At 35.8% G+C, this 17,742-nt stretch overlaps 1 protein-coding gene across 2 annotated transcripts in view; it reads right to left on the bottom strand.

Annotated features, from left to right (window-relative positions):
• OTOG (otogelin) overlaps window positions 1–17,742 on the bottom strand; it is a 2,079,396-nt gene that overhangs the window by 841,844 nt on the left and 1,219,810 nt on the right. For both annotated transcript variants that reach the window (XM_044082876.1, XM_044082877.1), the window contains exons 27-28: window positions 11,637–11,783; window positions 2,681–2,800 (exon numbers count right to left, since the gene is read on the bottom strand). In XM_044082876.1, coding sequence (XP_043938811.1) covers window positions 2,681–2,800; window positions 11,637–11,783 — 267 coding nt within the window. The remainder of the gene's footprint in view (window positions 1–2,680; window positions 2,801–11,636; window positions 11,784–17,742) is intronic.

Below are 17,742 nucleotides of genomic sequence, written 5' to 3'. Positions count from 1 at the left end.
TCCAGACACAGTCTAATGCCAGCATGGAGATGGTGTATGATGTCAATGAGGATGTTGTCCCCCATGGCCAAAATCTGAAGTCTAATGTAGCTAACATTAATGCCATGTCCTCCTCCCTGCAGAGGATAGCAAGTGCCACCATCACTACCCTGTTCAGTACAGTCAAGTTGTCTATGGCCAGGGGGTGGGATAGTACATTGGGTGGTCACATTGTGAAAACACTGCATGGTACACCTGCTCTTGCTGGTCTAGAACTATCTTACTCCATCAACATGCAGTGAGTGAGGAGACACCTACCAGCCTCTAAGGGCAGGACACCTCACCATTGGACTCCTGTGGGTCCAATTCCTGTGGCAGCACTAAATCCCTGTAATAAATGTCCTCTAGTCCTGCACATCAAGCTGGAGCAGTGGCCTCAGATCATGGTTACATAGTGGCACACCCTACCAGTCACAGTCCTAATGCCACCCCCTCCCTGTCACCAGATAGCACTGTCTATAACAGACTAACACTTGCCACACGACTACTGTCTCTACCTTCAGTGATATAGCTCTCAAACCATTCCGCGATGTCAGCATATGTCACTGTGCCCCTTGGCATCTGTGAAAAATTATGATGACTGTGTCACATCTTGTCCTTTCTGTGGTGGAAATGAAGATGTCTGCTGAACAGTGAAACCACATCATATACTGCCTGGCATAACCTTTGATTAACTCTACATGCATTATAGTTTCTTTGTGTGACATTGCACTGTCACTATGTGCTCATCATGGGCACATGGAGCTGGATTAGGCACTGTTGCTTTGCTTGTGTTGCCATGTAATGTGTCCTTTGTTGCCTAGGTGGGGTGCAGGTGATGCTATACCCTGCTTTATGGCTTGACTGTGTTGCCATGTAATGTGTCCTTTGTTGCCTAGGTGGGGTGCAGGTGATGCTATACCCTGCTTTATGGCTTGGCTGTGTTGCCATGTAATGTGTCCTTTGTTGCCTAGGTGGGGTGCAGGTGATGCTATACCCTGCTTTATGGCTTGACTGTCATCACTGGTAAAGGATGGTGTGTTGGCTTTGATAAGGCCTGTTGCAGTGGGTCAAAAGCTTCCATTGCATGAATTACTGGTCTCATTCATAATAATTATATTACGTAACATGCAGCATGATACAAATGTCTGGCAGCCTGTGGCAGATTTTCTACAATGCCCATCCAGATATATGCAAACAGCAGAACTTAGCCTTCAGGAGGCCAAATGTGTTCTGCAATAATTCTGGTTTGCAAGTGGATGCTGTTATACTGCAGTTCAACCCTACCGTATGGGTTTCCTATGTGTGTCAACAACCAGTGTGTATTTGGCGTCACTAAAAACACAGTGGAAACCATATGGAAGGGTAAAATATCAGTACACACTTCCTTTAGCTCTCTATCAGTTTGATTAGCATGTTGCCTGCACTTACCTATAGATGACCTTTGGAATTTCACTACACAGGATGCATTGATCCTGACAACTTACATGCCAGATGTGGGAAATGGGCACTGCCAGGATGGTATGTTGGCACTATCTGGCAGTTGACTGAATGGTTCACTTACCTACTGACATAACATAAGCCATAGACACCAAGTACTACCTTTATTGCTATATGTTTGCAATTTACAACACCTTGTTCTTCTCTACAAGCTAGTAAAGTAAGGACTGCACATACCTTAGTGTCCAGAGGTTTAGGAGGCCCACACATTCTTCCTGACGGTCATATGAGCCAACATCTATATAATATCTGAAGCCATTGTAAAATGGTCTAACAACCGCTGGTTAGTTAGTTGGTGGTAGGTGATATATATTATATTACATGCACCATTTGTTTTTTAACTCAAGCTGCACTACTGGATGTGAGGCAGCAACAGTTACAGACAGTAAGTGTTGCTGCATGATGACTGCTGCTGCTCTTACCATCTTTGTTTGTTGCAGTTCTGCAAACTCCCATATGCTGTTGGTTCTCCATGCTGATGTGCATCTCACAGAGAACCAATTGCTCCCCATTTTATGAATCATGACCTGCTCATTTGCATCTCATTGCTGACTCATTAAACCATACACCTTCCTTTACATCTCACTATACTGCATTTACATATGCCTGTTCCTGTGTTGTTTTCCCTGATACTCAGCCAGTACTAAGCATCTCAATATACCTGTGTGGGGCAGCTTCGTACACAATAGTGCACTGTGGACTATGTACCTTTGCCATAAAAAAACAATCTGAGGCTGCTAAACACATTACATTCTTATTAGACGGGTCTTTTGAATAGCTCCTTGGAATTTAGTGTATATGTGTAATTTTCTGCTATAATTTCATTGCACACATTTTTAGATCATACTTGAAAACCAATCCCTGAAATCAAAATTTATTTTCACTTAGTTAAAACACTGTGTCAGGCTTTCAAGCTTTCCTAGAACATTTGTAATTCAGAGCAGTTTCTTGCCACAAATACAAGTTTCTTCTGAATGTGGGAGAGTGAATCCAAGTAGCAGACATTGTGACAATGTCTAAAGAAATTTTACTGACTCTATAGTAAATAGATAGATTATTATAAGTAACAGCTGTGTTTCTGTATTGACTGAATAATACACTTGAAATACATTAGAATGAAAATAATTCAAATGTGTAATCTATGAAAAGAAGAAACACCAACCTCAGTAGTTGTCCAGCTGTTTCCAAAGTCTTGTGAATTACCAAGATCAATATTTTCTGGTGTCATCATTTCATTTGCTGTTTTTAGATCAAAATTTCCACATAAACCTGTCAGTTCACCCTAAAATAAAAGGCAAATTATGCATTTTGAGACAGGAATTTTATGGACTGCTGTCAAATTAATAATTTTAAATTACGTGCTTATGATATTTTTTGAGTTAATTTCTCAAAAAAAAAAAACATTAATCTTTAGCTTTGTAATTGTTTCAGAACCTTGGTAAAATAAGAAAATCCTTTAAAGTTTTGAACACCCAGCTAAAAGATGTTTTCACTACGTTTTCATGTTAAGTTATTGTTGATATAATCTATAATAAAATGTAAAATAAAAAAATGAGAAAATGACTTCACTGAGGTCTGCTAATGATAATCACTATATAAACAAGACAAGGATCTTTCTATTAACCATTTCTTTGTTCTTGAATATGGTTTTACACATCCATGTATATATCTATATATGCAAGCATGCATATAATTACTTATTATTTAAGGTTAAATGGATGGGATTGGTAGAACTTTTTTTAGGTTCCACACAGATAAAGGATACTAGATTTAAAAAGATACAGTACATAATCAAGAAAAATATTAAGAATTAACTTAATATATAAAGATAGAGAAGCAGCATTCATTACTCCTTTTTAAGTCCTTCTTTGTCTCTGTGTGATACATAGTATATGAAAATAAAATGGCACTGTAGTAAGGAAACTTGTAAAAACAGAACAAAAAAACAGGAGGAGTATAACCCACTGCCCCAGTCCCATGCATAATCACAGGCATATTTCTTAAGAACTTCCACTTTAGCATTTTCTGACTTATAAGGGGCAAGAATAACAAATGACTACAATGTTGCTATAGTCATTTAAAATATACAAGATTACAACACACAACAACATCCCATCCACACCTAGATGCACAGTTAGGCACATCATGCAATGATATCTAGGTGTCATAGCATTCTGGTCCACAATCTGACTGTATAGCCTGCCGTAGTGAGGCAGCCCCAAGATCTACACAAGTCTTTTCTCCCAATGTCAGTCCACTGGCTCAGGACTGCCTGCTTCCTCATTCTTGTTATAACTTTTATGGTCAGTGCAAGCAGCCATTAAAGTACATGTTTCCCAGGGCAAAGGAATTACATGCAAAAGACATAAACATAAGAGCACTGTATTATGGCTAAATACTATGGCTGGATCCACCATTATACAGCAAGCTTTAACATTTTCTTCCTGTAAAGGTCTCAGTAATACACCTAAGAGCACTGTGTTGTGACTGAATACTATGGCTGGATCCATCATTATACAGCAAGCCTTACCCTTTTCTTCCTGTAAAGGTCTCAGTTTGAGACAGTCAAGAAAAATATGTTAATTGCAACAAAAAAATCCCTCACACCTCCAGCATTAGACCAGAGTTTTGGGAAAGAAGGAATGCACTTTTATCTGTTTGTGCATTTTATTTATGCATTTATTCATTCATTCATTCCTTGTTGACCTGGTGGGCAGGCTGGACCTTGACCCTTTTCAGCCATGATCCAGATTACCCACTGCTAAATGAGCTTGGAGTCAATAATAACCAGTTGCTGTATGTGTCTGCCAGAAGCTTCCACACCAGTTCTTTTACGTAATCTCAAAAAGGACTAAGGAAATGTACTTTTGGCATGGTAGCAGCACAGTAAAGTCAAATGCACTGAGCTTCTGGCAAAATCAGAGAAATTCTGTTATAAATAAATAAATTATTTAGACAACCTGAACTCACAGAGAGACACTGTAGTATTTAATGTCTTCTTCCAGAGTGAAGAAGAGAAGGAGTTTGCAGAAAAAGATAAATTTAACAGCCTCAGACTTTGAAAAAAGATGACATTGAGATGTTAGTTCAGGGAAAGTGTGAAATCATCTAGACTCAGGAGTCTCTTCAGGGACAAAAATAAATTAAGTCCATGCTGAAATGTTTAATATAATCAACTCTCTCTCTCACTCTCTCTGACAACATTAATGCAAATAACAAAAGAATTCAGAATTTATTTATTTATTTATTTCCAGTTTGATAACCGGGGATGTCCACTGGGCCTGAAAGCCCATTTTCAGTGGAGGCCCGGGGAGAAAAGCTCCAATTTACAAACACAAGATGGTGTAATCCCTAATGGGTCACACTTATGCCGCAAGAAGCATACAGTCTTCACAAAAAGTCACAAAGGAAAAGGTTGTACAAGTGGATATGAATTCAGAACAGCTAAGCCAGAAACTTATCAAGCTAGAAGATATGTCTTGCAGGGAAACATACATTTCAGAGCGATCCCAGAACATGTGCAAGGAAGACACTGTGTTGGATATATACACATACTGAGGGTGTACAGAGGGGATTTTCCATGCAGCAGCACCAGCTAACAGCCCAAACCAGTGATAGTGAAATGTAGCAGATATACTCAGAAAAGATAAATTCTTTCTTTACTCTGGAAGAGAAGAGCTGTTTATAAAATTGGGAACAGCAGAGTATATGCAGGCAATGATTATTTGGTGCCAAAAAAGGATTAAGAGCAATTATTTCATTCCAGTGATTACAAAATGTAGGAATTTGCACCTTAGATTTAAACTACTAAACCCTGCAGTCTTCAAGATTTTCTTCCTACTGGGTGCCAAAACATACACAGATCTTGAACAGGTATAGGTGGAGATAAGAAAAAGACAGTTGGAGCTAGAGAAGGGACTTGAGAAGGAAGGACAAGCAAAGATATTTAATAAAGCAAGAGATGGGAAAGCAAAGGAATCCTTTGAGTGGTTGTCAGAAAAGCACTTTCCTCTTTCCACAGAAAAATATTGAAAAGGCAAAAAATATGCATGAGCATTCAAACAAATGCAGAGTCAATGGCCGTAACAAGCCTGGTTGAGATGAGAATGGAAAGGAGTGATCTTAAGAGAAACTTAACTTATAATAATTCGATAACTCTACTTAGCCATATCACAATGTATATCTTTAAACACATTTATTGACAGATTTCTGATGTCACACAATGTGAACTCAGGACAGGTATATATCCCGTTTATTTAATTTTATTTTTTAAAATTAGCAATGGTCATTGTCAGGATTGTGGATGACAAATGCTGTGTATGGGGATGAGGGTACAAAAGAAAGCAATGATATTCCATTTAGATGCTATCTTAAGTGATTATTGCTAATCACATGCCTGACAGCTAATAACCTGTCTTGCATGGTCGCTGACTGCTCTGCAGCATGGTAAACAAACCCTGTCTTCATGTTTTCTAAACAGTGGCTCATTCCCAGGCTTGTGCCATTGCAATTTAACATATGAGATTACATCATTAAAATCTTGATAGAACTTGTGTGACTGTACATGCTTGATGCACACTGTGAATATGACAAGAAAGATGCTCATCACTGCTGACTCAACTAAAAAATATATATATAATGAAAGGATTTTAGAGTGTGATGCTGTAGTTGTAAATGGTGTATGGAAACCATGCATCAGGATGTAGATTCACTGGGCAATGAGAAAGCCCTAGCTAAGTGCAAATGCAAGTGACTGATGTTGACATGGTGCTTATGGCTGTTAAATCTTCTCGAATCACAGATTGGGCCGCTGTGAGTTGATCCAGTCTCTCATCTGTTATAGCTTTGATGTCCTTCTTTGAAAGACAGGGTGAAGAACCATGACTGCACCACAGCTTCCAACATAGCCAGAACCAGCAGAAATGAATGGTAGATCTATGGCCAACTGGACTGGCTGTTAAGGTGGGTATGTGAAAAGAAGGATTGAAAATGGTATTAGAGTGCCTCGAAAACATCAATACATGGTAGAAATATACAATATCTAGAATAGTCATTGTGTACACTCACACATTAACTGCAGAAAGAGAATACATTTTAATTTCATGATTAATATGCTGCTGTGCATGCAGTCTAAAGATTGAAAAATGACTAAAAATGCCAATTGTTTCTGTGCAGGACTTTATCCTGGGTCCCTGTTTAGTAATGGATTGGTATAGCACAAAAGGAATCAGTTCAGCCCATTCCACCAAGTGTCCCTAATAAAAAAAAATACTAATCCATCAGTGTAATGTCTTGTCTACCCAAATGTCAACATTGTGGGCTTTAAAACTTCCATTTAACCAAAGCAGAGCAAAGTAACAATTATTTTATCCACCTGGATCAGATGTGTCAGACTTTTTCAGAAGGTAACTCCCCAATGTCCCTAGTTTCCACTGCAAATTTATTAATGAGACATGTCATAGGGTCTATGGCTCATTAGTGAGTCTTGGACCCTATGACACCCTTCTCAGCCTCTTTACCCCCTCCTATTCTGGATGGTTTGTGCAGCACTCAGACCACTAGTCAAATCTTAATTAGTTGGGTCAGCCTCTATACCTCTTTTTCTATTGATAATCGGAGCTTATGAGGTGCCTGAGAAATTAATATTAGTAACATCTCAGCCAACCTAATAATTTGGGCAGCACTTGGTATAGCATATCAATCAGTATGGGATAAATCATTTTTGTTAAAAATAACATTGTTTATTTAGAACTTTTTTCTACATTTGGGGAGCTAGCTATCTTCCCAATGAGTTAACGATCAATCCAGATTTCCCACAATCTGCATGAACAGAGTTAAGTTCCTTGAAGTCAGGTTACCCCAAAGTAATACAATGCCAGAATAATAATTAATAATCTTGGAGGAGGGGTAACAAGCCACAACAAGAAGTCTAGTTTTATTATAATTAATATGAAGCCCAGAAATTGTTTGAAGGAGTGAAAATCATGCATAAAACATCTAGGGACTTGTATTTATTTACTTTGTTTACCAGTGTAGTACACTTCTCACAGTAGACCTCTTGCTGGCACAGCATGGGAGAATTGTAATGATTCAGCAAAGGTACTCAATATATTATCTATATAGATACCTAAATCAACTTGAGGGATGTTAAAATTTCCTCACTAAAAGATCTAGGTCTCAGTACCCAGTGGTACTCTGACATACTAAAGACTATCTCTCTCTCTCTCTATACTCAGTGTCATACAGACTCATGCGGGGTGATTTCTGCTTACACATTTGTGTTATGAATGACCCAACCAGTGTTAAAGCAAACAGCTATTCTGCAGACCTAAACCATTACTACCACAACAACAACAATGGATGCTGTGACAGACAGCCAATGCAACAAACCCCCCATTTTTGGAATAGGTTGCCTTTACCTATCAAGCATCATACTTTATTAGCAACCTTTAAAACCAGTCTGTATGACTGGATGGGTGATCAAAAATTTTCACTTGAGATATGTAAAAAAAAATTAACTTGGTGTGAGACAGTGCTAGTTTCCTACCAGTACTGAGTGATGTGCCTGAGCTTCTTGATGGTCTCCTTGGTGATATGTTTACAAGGAGGGTAGAACAGGTGAACCTATGCAGAGGTTTACAAAAAAGAAACTTTTTTTCACCAGGGTGCAGTTGCAAGTATTATTGCCATGTGTGAAGATTGGGGAAAGATGGGCGAAGGCTGCCAGCTTAGTCAAATAGAATTTGATACATAATTCTATCATTTGTATAAATAAATGTAAAATACAGGCTTGTGTTCTTAAATGAAAGAAAACACTGTAAAATGCGAACTTCAGGATTGTTGCAACACTGCCATCTGCTGTAAGGAAAATCAAGCCAAGCATTTCAAATGTTCTTTGAAGTTACAATTATTTAAAAAATGGTGCTGAAGTGGCTGGCTGAACACATTCTTTCTATTGTCTTAACTTAAGGAATGATTGCTAGAATGTACATGTGAAATGTCTTTTATTGTTGTAGTTTCCTGAGCAGGTGTTATCTTGCTAAATAATGCAGTTTGTTTGCCTGGGAACTCCAGACTAAGTGTCAAAATGATACAATGTGAATACTGGGAAAATCTAAGTATCAAAATGATGTAATTTGGGAGGGCCTTAGCAGAGCTGTATGTTAGTGTTTTAAAAACTATTGTTCAGTGAGAGACTGAAAGCATTTTGTCTTGGACCATCAACCCCAGCACTGCTTATGCTCTTTATGTATGTAAGTAGGATTATAGCACTGTGTTGTCTCTTAAGAATAGCTAAAGATTAAAAAGTTAGATTAAGTGTTTTTCTTTGGCAGGAGACCTGTCCTACTGTATTGTTTTAAGTTTCTGTGTGATCTCTGAACTCCTAGATATCGTTGTGGTGTAATAGTATTGTCTTGTGTTTTAATTATTTATTATTAAATATTTTTAAAACCTTTACCTGTGGCTGGTTTGTGTAGAGTCAAAGTAAGCTCTAGAGTACATTGCATATTTATAGAGGTTATCATAATAAGCCACTCTAATAAGCCTTAGACTGAATAGTCACATTACCAATTGGATAGTAATATTGCACAGTAATAATTGTACACCCTTTCAAGGACCTTTGGGTAGCTGATAATTATTAGCTGGTGGTGACAGGAATTACTACCTTATAGTCTGGGTAAAGGGGCACAGCTAGAGAATCTGTATCAGCCTTTCCCAGGAGTGTCTGGGAAGTTGTATAAATACTTATCTCAAAGTGTGGGTGTGTGTCAGCTACCTAGGCAGAGACATGAAGCACTGGTTAGACTGACAGGGTACTGGAAGTTAGCTTGCCAGCTAGGCTGAGATCTGGACCCTATAGCTGTGCCAGTGGGGAGTCTTACTGGGGACCTGGAGAGCAAGGGAGCAACCAGCCCCAAACTGACTGTGATCTCTGTGTGCACTTAAGGGAAATTGTATTTTACTGTGTGTAGTAGTTATCCTTTCCTCTTCTATGAGACAACCTTCCTGGTGTTAGTGGTGAGGATTGAGGCTCCTTGATTGCTGGGCCAGGGCACAGTCGTCACACCATGTCCCTCAACATAAGAGCTAGGAATACTATTGGGGATAAGGAGGAAAAGTAGGTAGCCCTTCCGTATGCAAAAGACTAAAAAGCTTAGTTTAGCACATGAGGTCAATCAATGCTCAACAGATCTGTAATCTCACTTGGAAAAACCTCAAACCATTTAATGGGGACAAAAAAGAAGGTTAAACTGAACTTTTCAAATGTTTTCTTCAGGTCAGTGGTAAGGACCTCTAAGGAGAGTTTGCAATGGTGAACTGTATCTACCTAACCTACCTTGTATGAACTGCAAATGGTAAGGGGCCATCAGTGATGGTGACAAGGAAACTATTCTAGCACCTGTTTACACATGTAAATCCAATTGTGAACAGCATACCACTCAACTGTCCACATTTTCACTGAATGTCCAAATTTTTGCCTCTTACTTTTGGTCTCTCCCTCAAAATGTGTGGTTTTCTGGCAAACCATTGTGGTTTGAAGTCACTAAATAATATTAAATAATGATAGGTAGTTTGAGTATCAGACTTTATAATCTTCAGAAAATATATAATTATGCCAAATCTGTCATTCTATCAACTTTCCGAGTTTATAGCAGCAACATTTGCTATTTTGGAGCCTTTGGATAGGAGATTAGGTCAACTGCCTCCTGCTTCCAGGTAGGAGGGAATTCCAGACAACTGTCTTTTGCAAGACTTCATTTATGTTACATAAACTAACATGTCTCTAGAATTAATGTTATAGATTTCTAAATGTCCTTGAGAAGGCCATTTGCCCCAGGCAAGTTCTTCGCCTTTAACTCCTTTAGTTCCTCCTTAATTTGCATTTGCTATGCAAAGTAACTAGAACTGTTCATCTATTATGGTGAATTTGGTAAACATCAATCTTTGTAGGCATGGAATACCTGAGTAAGTGAAATTAGGCAACAGTTCACAGTCTTTTAGCCAGAAAGTGATGTATTTCTTGAAGACGAAAGAGTTTTGGCATACTACTTCACGTCTAAGATATCTATTGTCAAATGGTCAAGTGAATGTGTGAGTCAAATTTGAAATTTGACACTTTGTTTAGCAAAAGAAGAGAACTACTTAAAATCATCATACATATTCTGTGGCAGGTTTTGGTTATATTACATTCATTGTTTCAAAATGTCAACCTTACGCAGTTTCAGTAAAGTCATCTCAGTAATTTCATTTTCGATAATATGGGGTTTTGAACATTTGAAGTAGACCAGATAAAATCATTAGTAGAAAATACAAATGTGCAACAAAAAGAGTGACAACACAATTGTGAGACAGACAAAAATGAGACACTCACAGAACATTGACAATTTCTCTATCACTAAACCTGAGTTACAAAAACACAAACGAAGCATCATGTGAATTGTAGTACAGTTAGCATTGGATTTTTGTAAAATAGTATGCAGTGTTGTAGTTAGGAATACATTGGGGCAGAGTTAAGGTTAAGATACATCAGTAAGGAGGGTGGGGAGATTTTGGAATTGGTATCAATCATATAACAGATTACTGAAGTGAGAGATTGGTGAAGTAATTGTATCTTTGTCCTAGTACTTCATCTTATCTCCATTAATACAAACTCAAATTAAGGTTAGCCATGATTGTATCAAGGTTAAGTGTAATATTAAAAATATTTCAAAGTTCTGAAACTCCAATAAGGTAAACACCTAGCTACAAATAATATTCTTTGGATTCTTTGGATTATGTCAAGTATGCAGCACACTTCAAAGGTCCACTGCTCTTTAAAATTAATTTTTCAAATTAGCTTGCATAGTTTATGCAACCTCATATTTGTTGCTCTCTCTCACCCTTCCTTCTTATTACAATACTGCTTCAGTCATTACCCAATATGGTCAGTAGACTGCACTGCTAAATGCTTGTTTAAAATAGGGTTTCGCATGTGCCCGAAGGCCATTACTTAACTATAAAGACAGCATTATTTTCTTCAATCTATATGGATTAAGTGAAAGAAAAAATAGCTTTCGATTTTGATGTTTTCTAGTTAATGTGTAGTTTATTTGAATTACAAAACTGTTATGCCTTACCTTCCATTGAGGTCCAACTTGTATGTGAATGGTTGTTCTTCGATCCCACATAATCGAAACATGTTCTTTAGGAAAGTGGATTATAGTGTATAAACCTGCTTGCCATATTTGAGCATTCTGTTGCTTATCTATTAAACTTGAGGGATTCTGTCAAAATGAAATTAAAAAAAAGGTAATAGTATAAAATTTCCAGAATTTACTTAGTAAGATATGCCATATAGAATACTGAGACAGCATTAACAGCATTAAACAACAAATAAAAAAATGGAATACATATTGTCTTATAAATCCTTTAAAGCAATACTGAGGAATTTAATTAAAAGGATGTTACTTACCAGAAGTACAGAGGCTGTGTGTGTGTGTGTGTGTGTGTGTGTGTGTGTGTGTGTGTGTGTGTGTGTGTGTGTGTGTGCGTGTGTATACATGGGTGTTTGTGTAACTGTGTAGTATTTAGTAGGGCATATACTCTCTCTCTGCCATAATACACTTTATACATAGCAATTAAATTCAACATTCTTTTAAGTCCATATCACACTGTATTTTAGGTAGGGATTTTGTGTACTTTTACACATTTTCTAAATGCAACTGCTAAATAACAAATTATGAAACAGCAAAGAAAGCATTTATGTTGAGTCTACGCTGAGGTACTTGAGAGTTAAAAACCCATGGATCTTCTAATTTGGATGTCATTCACACAGTACAATGCATACCCACCTCTGCTGTTTGATGATCAAAAAGCTATGTGCAATGTCTCTTCAACACACATATGGATTTGTTTTTGGAAGTACATTCACAGAAATGCAGTTTTTCAAAAAGATGATAAACCGAATTTCCATTGGACTATGTTTGTGATACAATGGGTTAAATTAAATATCCCATGTCAGAATTATTTTTTATTAAACAAGAAATTTATACACAACCATATACAGATTTATAATTATCAACAATAGAATACAACAGGTTATTTCTCATACGTGTAGCATTTACTGTTGTATATGTTCTTTCATTTACTTATTTTTGCATAGACGTTTTCCATTACTTCTCATTCTGTCATTCTGTCTTTCTGTTTGCCTGTCTATCTTTATCTCTGCCATTATTATGGACAATATAACCCACATTATTTCATCATTATCATCATCATCCATCCTCTTGTTCCCATTCTCTACATGTGTTTGGAGTATCATGTTAACTATCGCCATCTCTTTCGATTCAATGCCACACTCCTGCTTTCTTCGACATTCATGCCTGACTGCCGCAGATCTTCTTTCACACAATCCATCCACCTCTTTGCTGGATGGCCTCATTTCCTCTCACCTTCTTCCTGTCTGTCCCAAATCTTCTTTATCAGATTGTCTTCTGCTTTTCTGCACATGTGCCTGAACAACCATCTGTTCTCTTTGATTTTTTCTGAAATTGGAGCTACTTTGGCTTCTTATATCCTCATTTCTTCAACAACTGTCTCACAGAGTGCATCCTACCACCCATCTAAGGCACTTAATTTCCATCACTTCTAGCTTCCTCATCTGCTCTGCCTTTACTGTCCATGTTTCTGTACCATACAGTAGTACTGCTTGTATCACTGTTTTGTACCCTTTACTTTTCAGCTTCTTTGGCATCCTTCTGTCATAGACTACATCTGATACTCTATGCCATTGGGTTGCAGTCCCTCTGATTCTAGCTTTGGCACCTTCATTAAGACTTCCCTTCTCCTCAACCACCCCTCCCGGACACTTAAAGCTGTTCACTTGTTCCACTATCTTCTCAGACTTCTTATCTAGTCAAATTAGTCAAGCCAATTAGCCAGTCGCCATGGGATAGCATTTCTCATATTGCATCAATTGACTCAGAAATTCCTAAGTGACTCCAACTCATCTTTTTTTTTAAACAATTTTATTGATTTTAAATAGATAAGTATAAACAATTACATATTCTTTTAACATAAAATATTTACAATTCAAAAGATGTTCACATAGGCATTCACATAACAATGTTTAACGAATAAAATGAAATTACTAAAACTATTTACATCCTTTGAATATCATTATGTTGACTAGTATTTGATTTTTCCATATATATAACACATAGAGAGGTTGTAATTTGATTTATATGTTATCGTTGTCAATCTCTTTTCAACAAATTCTGTAAATTAACGCATAAATGATAGTTATAAGTTTTTCTAGATGTTCTAGATGTCATAGTTGCAATCTGTAATTGACAAACTTCCATTAGAATTTTCTTAAAATTATTATAGGAAGGAAAGGATTCAGATATCCAGTTCCTTGTTATAGTTTTCCTGACTACTGCCAGTATTGCCCAAAGTAAGGAATGTTTAACCTTTTTTTACACAACCAGGTATGGGTGTATTGAAGAGTATTAATGACTTGGTCAAAACAAAATTATCTGTGACTATTGCTTGCAGGAATTCATTAATGTTTTTCCAAAATACACTTAAAACGGGGCAGTCATAAAACATATGGGTCCAATCAATGTTTATATTAGACTTACATCTGTTACATATATTTTGTTTGCCATTAATTTTGTTCATTAGTTGATGAGTGTAGAAGGATCTGTATAAAAATCTCCAGGAATATATTTTGCATTTAAGTGAAACTGTTGTTTTTCCCTGCAGATTCTAATATATTTGTTTTATCTAGATCCCTTGGAAGTGTGTTATTTGTTATATAAAAATAGTTCCACAAATTAGCTGGACAACAATATGTTTCTTCTCTAATAAGTCTGTATATAACTGCCATTTTGCCTGAATAAGTTTGTTTATGTTGAATAACTGAATTAAAAAAAAAAAACTAGTAGTATACTAGTGACATGTTTATTAGCAGGAGTAATCAGGGCTATCTTATTTTGCAAAAATAATCTGAGGGACTGTATGTTAAGCCAAAGGGATTTGTCTATCTGATATTCACTTATTATCTGATCTACATCCTTAACGCTTTCATCCGTGATTAGTTGGAACCAATACAAAAGGCCTTTTTGTTTAAGAAAGGTAATTTTATCTATATCTGAGGATTGTAAGGATTCTTGAGTAAAGACTATCAGGAAAAAATTGTAAAGAAAAGTTCCTTGTATCTTGTGTGTCTAAATATAAAACTTCTAAAGTTTATTAATATATTATGCAAGTAGCTAAATGAATATTTGGGTATACTGTGTAACATGAAGTAATCTTTAAGTATCCATAGTATTGGATTGTTTATTAATTCTAATTTGCAAGGTTGTGGTTTTGATATTAATAGCATAGCTGAGGATTCCCAAAATATTTTCCATTTGGCCTGATATTATGTATCTAAAAGTTGTGTTATGGATATAATAATAGCTGCATTAGAATAAAGGTTCAAATCAGGAAAAGCTATGTCCCCTTTGTTCCAGCTATAAAGGTGGTATCTGAGTGCCATTCTAGGTTTCCTGTGAAACCAAAAAAACTTTAATAGCAGGGAACTGATCTTGTTAATGAAAACTTTATTGGGAAGTATTAAAATAGATTGTATAATATACAGAATTTTAGGAAGGATTATCATTTTAATGATAGTTAACCTTTCCTCAGTTGTAAATATAATTGCATTCCATTTCGTTAATAAGGTTTGAATGTTTACATAACATGTATTATAATTTAGTTTTGTGATTAATTTAATATCTTTAGCAAGAATGATAGCTAAATATGTAATTTGATCTGAGCTGTATTTGTTTGTATCTATGTTAATGTTTCTCTTATTATGGTTTGAATAGATAGGTAAGATCTTAATTTTATTATCATTGAATTTCATTCCAGATATATTTTGAAATGTGTTAACATGTTCAAATAAGGCTGTTATGGAGGAATTATCTCCTTTAGTAGTGATGAGCACATCATCAGCAAATGACTGAATTTTAGAAGTTATTTCATCACTTATTTCTAAACCTTCTATGTTTTTATTTCCTCTTATATCATTAGCCCATGGTTCCATTATAGGAGTAAACAATAAGGGAGATAGGGGGCAGACTTGCTTTGTTCCCTTAGTGATGGGTATTTGAGTCGATGTGTATGATCCAATTTTGATATAATCCAGAGTGCCTTTATAAAGTTGTAATAGTAGATTAATAAAATTATCTGAAAAGTTTAAACATTGTAATAATGTGAATAGATAGTCCCAATGTATTGAGTCAAATGCTGAATTAATGTCAAGACTAACCAGAGACAAGTTTTTTTTTTTCTTTCTGTGTGAATAATCAATTAAAATAAGAGACTGTTTGATGTTATCATATGTACTTCTATTAGTTACAAAGCCTGTTTGGTCATCATTAATTAACTGGGATAAAAAACATGTTTAATCTGTCAGCATATATATTCATAAACATTTTGTAGCTAATATTTAAAATAGTTATGGGCCTATATGAGGTACATAATTTAGGATCTTTACTAGATTTTAGAATGGGCGAAATAAAGGTATATTTCCAAGATGGAGGCAAAATAATGTCATTCTGGGCTATAAGAAATATGTTATGTAGTAAAGAAATAGCTGTATTAGGCATAATTTTATACAATTCAGGAATTATGTCATCATTGCCTGGTGCTTTGTTGTGTTTAAGTTTATTAATTTGAGTTTGTATGTCCGCTAAGGAGATCTGTTTGTCTATGATTTCTGACTGTTGTTTGTTGAGTTTGGCATACAAGTTCTTTTTAATGTATTGTTTTATTTTATCTATTGGTTGAATGATCTGAGAAGTTTGATTAATTGTGTGAAAATGATGTCTAAATTCATCTATTATGTCATGTATATTATAAACATTTTTGAGTATGAGTATATTTCTTTAATATGATTATGTTTGTTGATTATTTTTGTTTTATTTGCAAGGTTGGTTAAATGTTTTGGGTTTACTGAATAGGCTAGGAATTTAAATTTCTCTAAGGAAATCATGTTCTTATGATGTAAGATTGCACTATATTCCTCCTTAGTTTTATTTATTTAATCTCTGATATTTTTAGGAGTGAACTTCTCATTAACTTTGAGTTGTAATCTATCTAGTTTGTCTTGCAGTTTTTTAAATCTTTTGTTATAGTACCATTTATTTATTTGTCCATGTAAATAAGCTTTTAATGCATCCCATACATAAATGTCATGAGAGTTAGATGTTAGATTGTTTTTTATAAAATTTTTTGTTTCTTCTTCAAAAAATGTTTGAAATTATTTTAATTGAGTTATATATGCAGGTATTCTTCTTATATGAATCATTGGGGCATCATTTAAATTAAGCTCAAATATAATTGTATTATGATCTGAAAGAGAGCAAGACACAATCTTGGTGTTTATTAAATAATTTATTATTTGCGTGGATATAACTACCCTATCTGTTCTAGAGTATGATTTGAATCTATTAGAACAGAATGTAAATTGAGGTGAGCTCAAGTCTGTATAGTCATGTATATCTTTTAGATGATATGTATCCATAAACTGCATTAGTTGTTGAGCTTGTGAGGTTATCTTCCTTTTTCCTGAAGTGCTAGAGTCCTTTTCATTTAAAACACAATTAAAGTCCCCTGCCATAATAATATTACCTTCAGAATGAGACACAATTTGGTTCAATTGTTGTTTAACGGTACTGGTTCCAATGCCCAGTAACCAATAGTTATTTACTAAAGTGAAAAGTTTTGTATTTATTTTAATTGTCACCAGGCAAAGCATCCCTTTATTGTCTTGATAAGATTTAATAATTCTAGGCAAAGGGAGAATTATGTTCCAGAGAATTGCTACTCCTCTTTTCTTTTTAGAATGTTCAGAACTGGCAATAACTATATATTTATTAGTATTTAAAAAAGTTAATATTTTCTTTTAAAAGATGTGTTTCTTGTAAAAATATTATGTTTGATTTGTGTATAGTTAAGTATTTAAATAAACTATCTCTTTTAATAGGGTTATTCAGATCATTTATCGGGCAGCCACGGTGGTGCAGTTGTTAGCATTGTCACCTCACAGCAAGAGGTTCTCCGGTTCGATCCTCGGCTGGGGAGCATTCTGTGCGAAGTCTGCATGTCCTCCCTGTGGTCTTGTGGGTTTCCTCTGGGAGCTCCGGTTTCCTCCCACATCCCAAAGACATGCTGCAGGTGGATTGGACACTC

The sequence above is a fragment of the Protopterus annectens genome, chromosome 9.part0 (assembly GCF_019279795.1).
Source record: "Protopterus annectens isolate FY-2018-M chromosome 9.part0, PAN1.0, whole genome shotgun sequence".
In the NCBI taxonomy this organism is placed as follows: domain Eukaryota; kingdom Metazoa; phylum Chordata; order Ceratodontiformes; family Protopteridae; genus Protopterus; species Protopterus annectens.
Note: the sequence above shows the minus strand (reverse complement) of the source record. Positions and strands in the feature narration are given on the sequence as shown.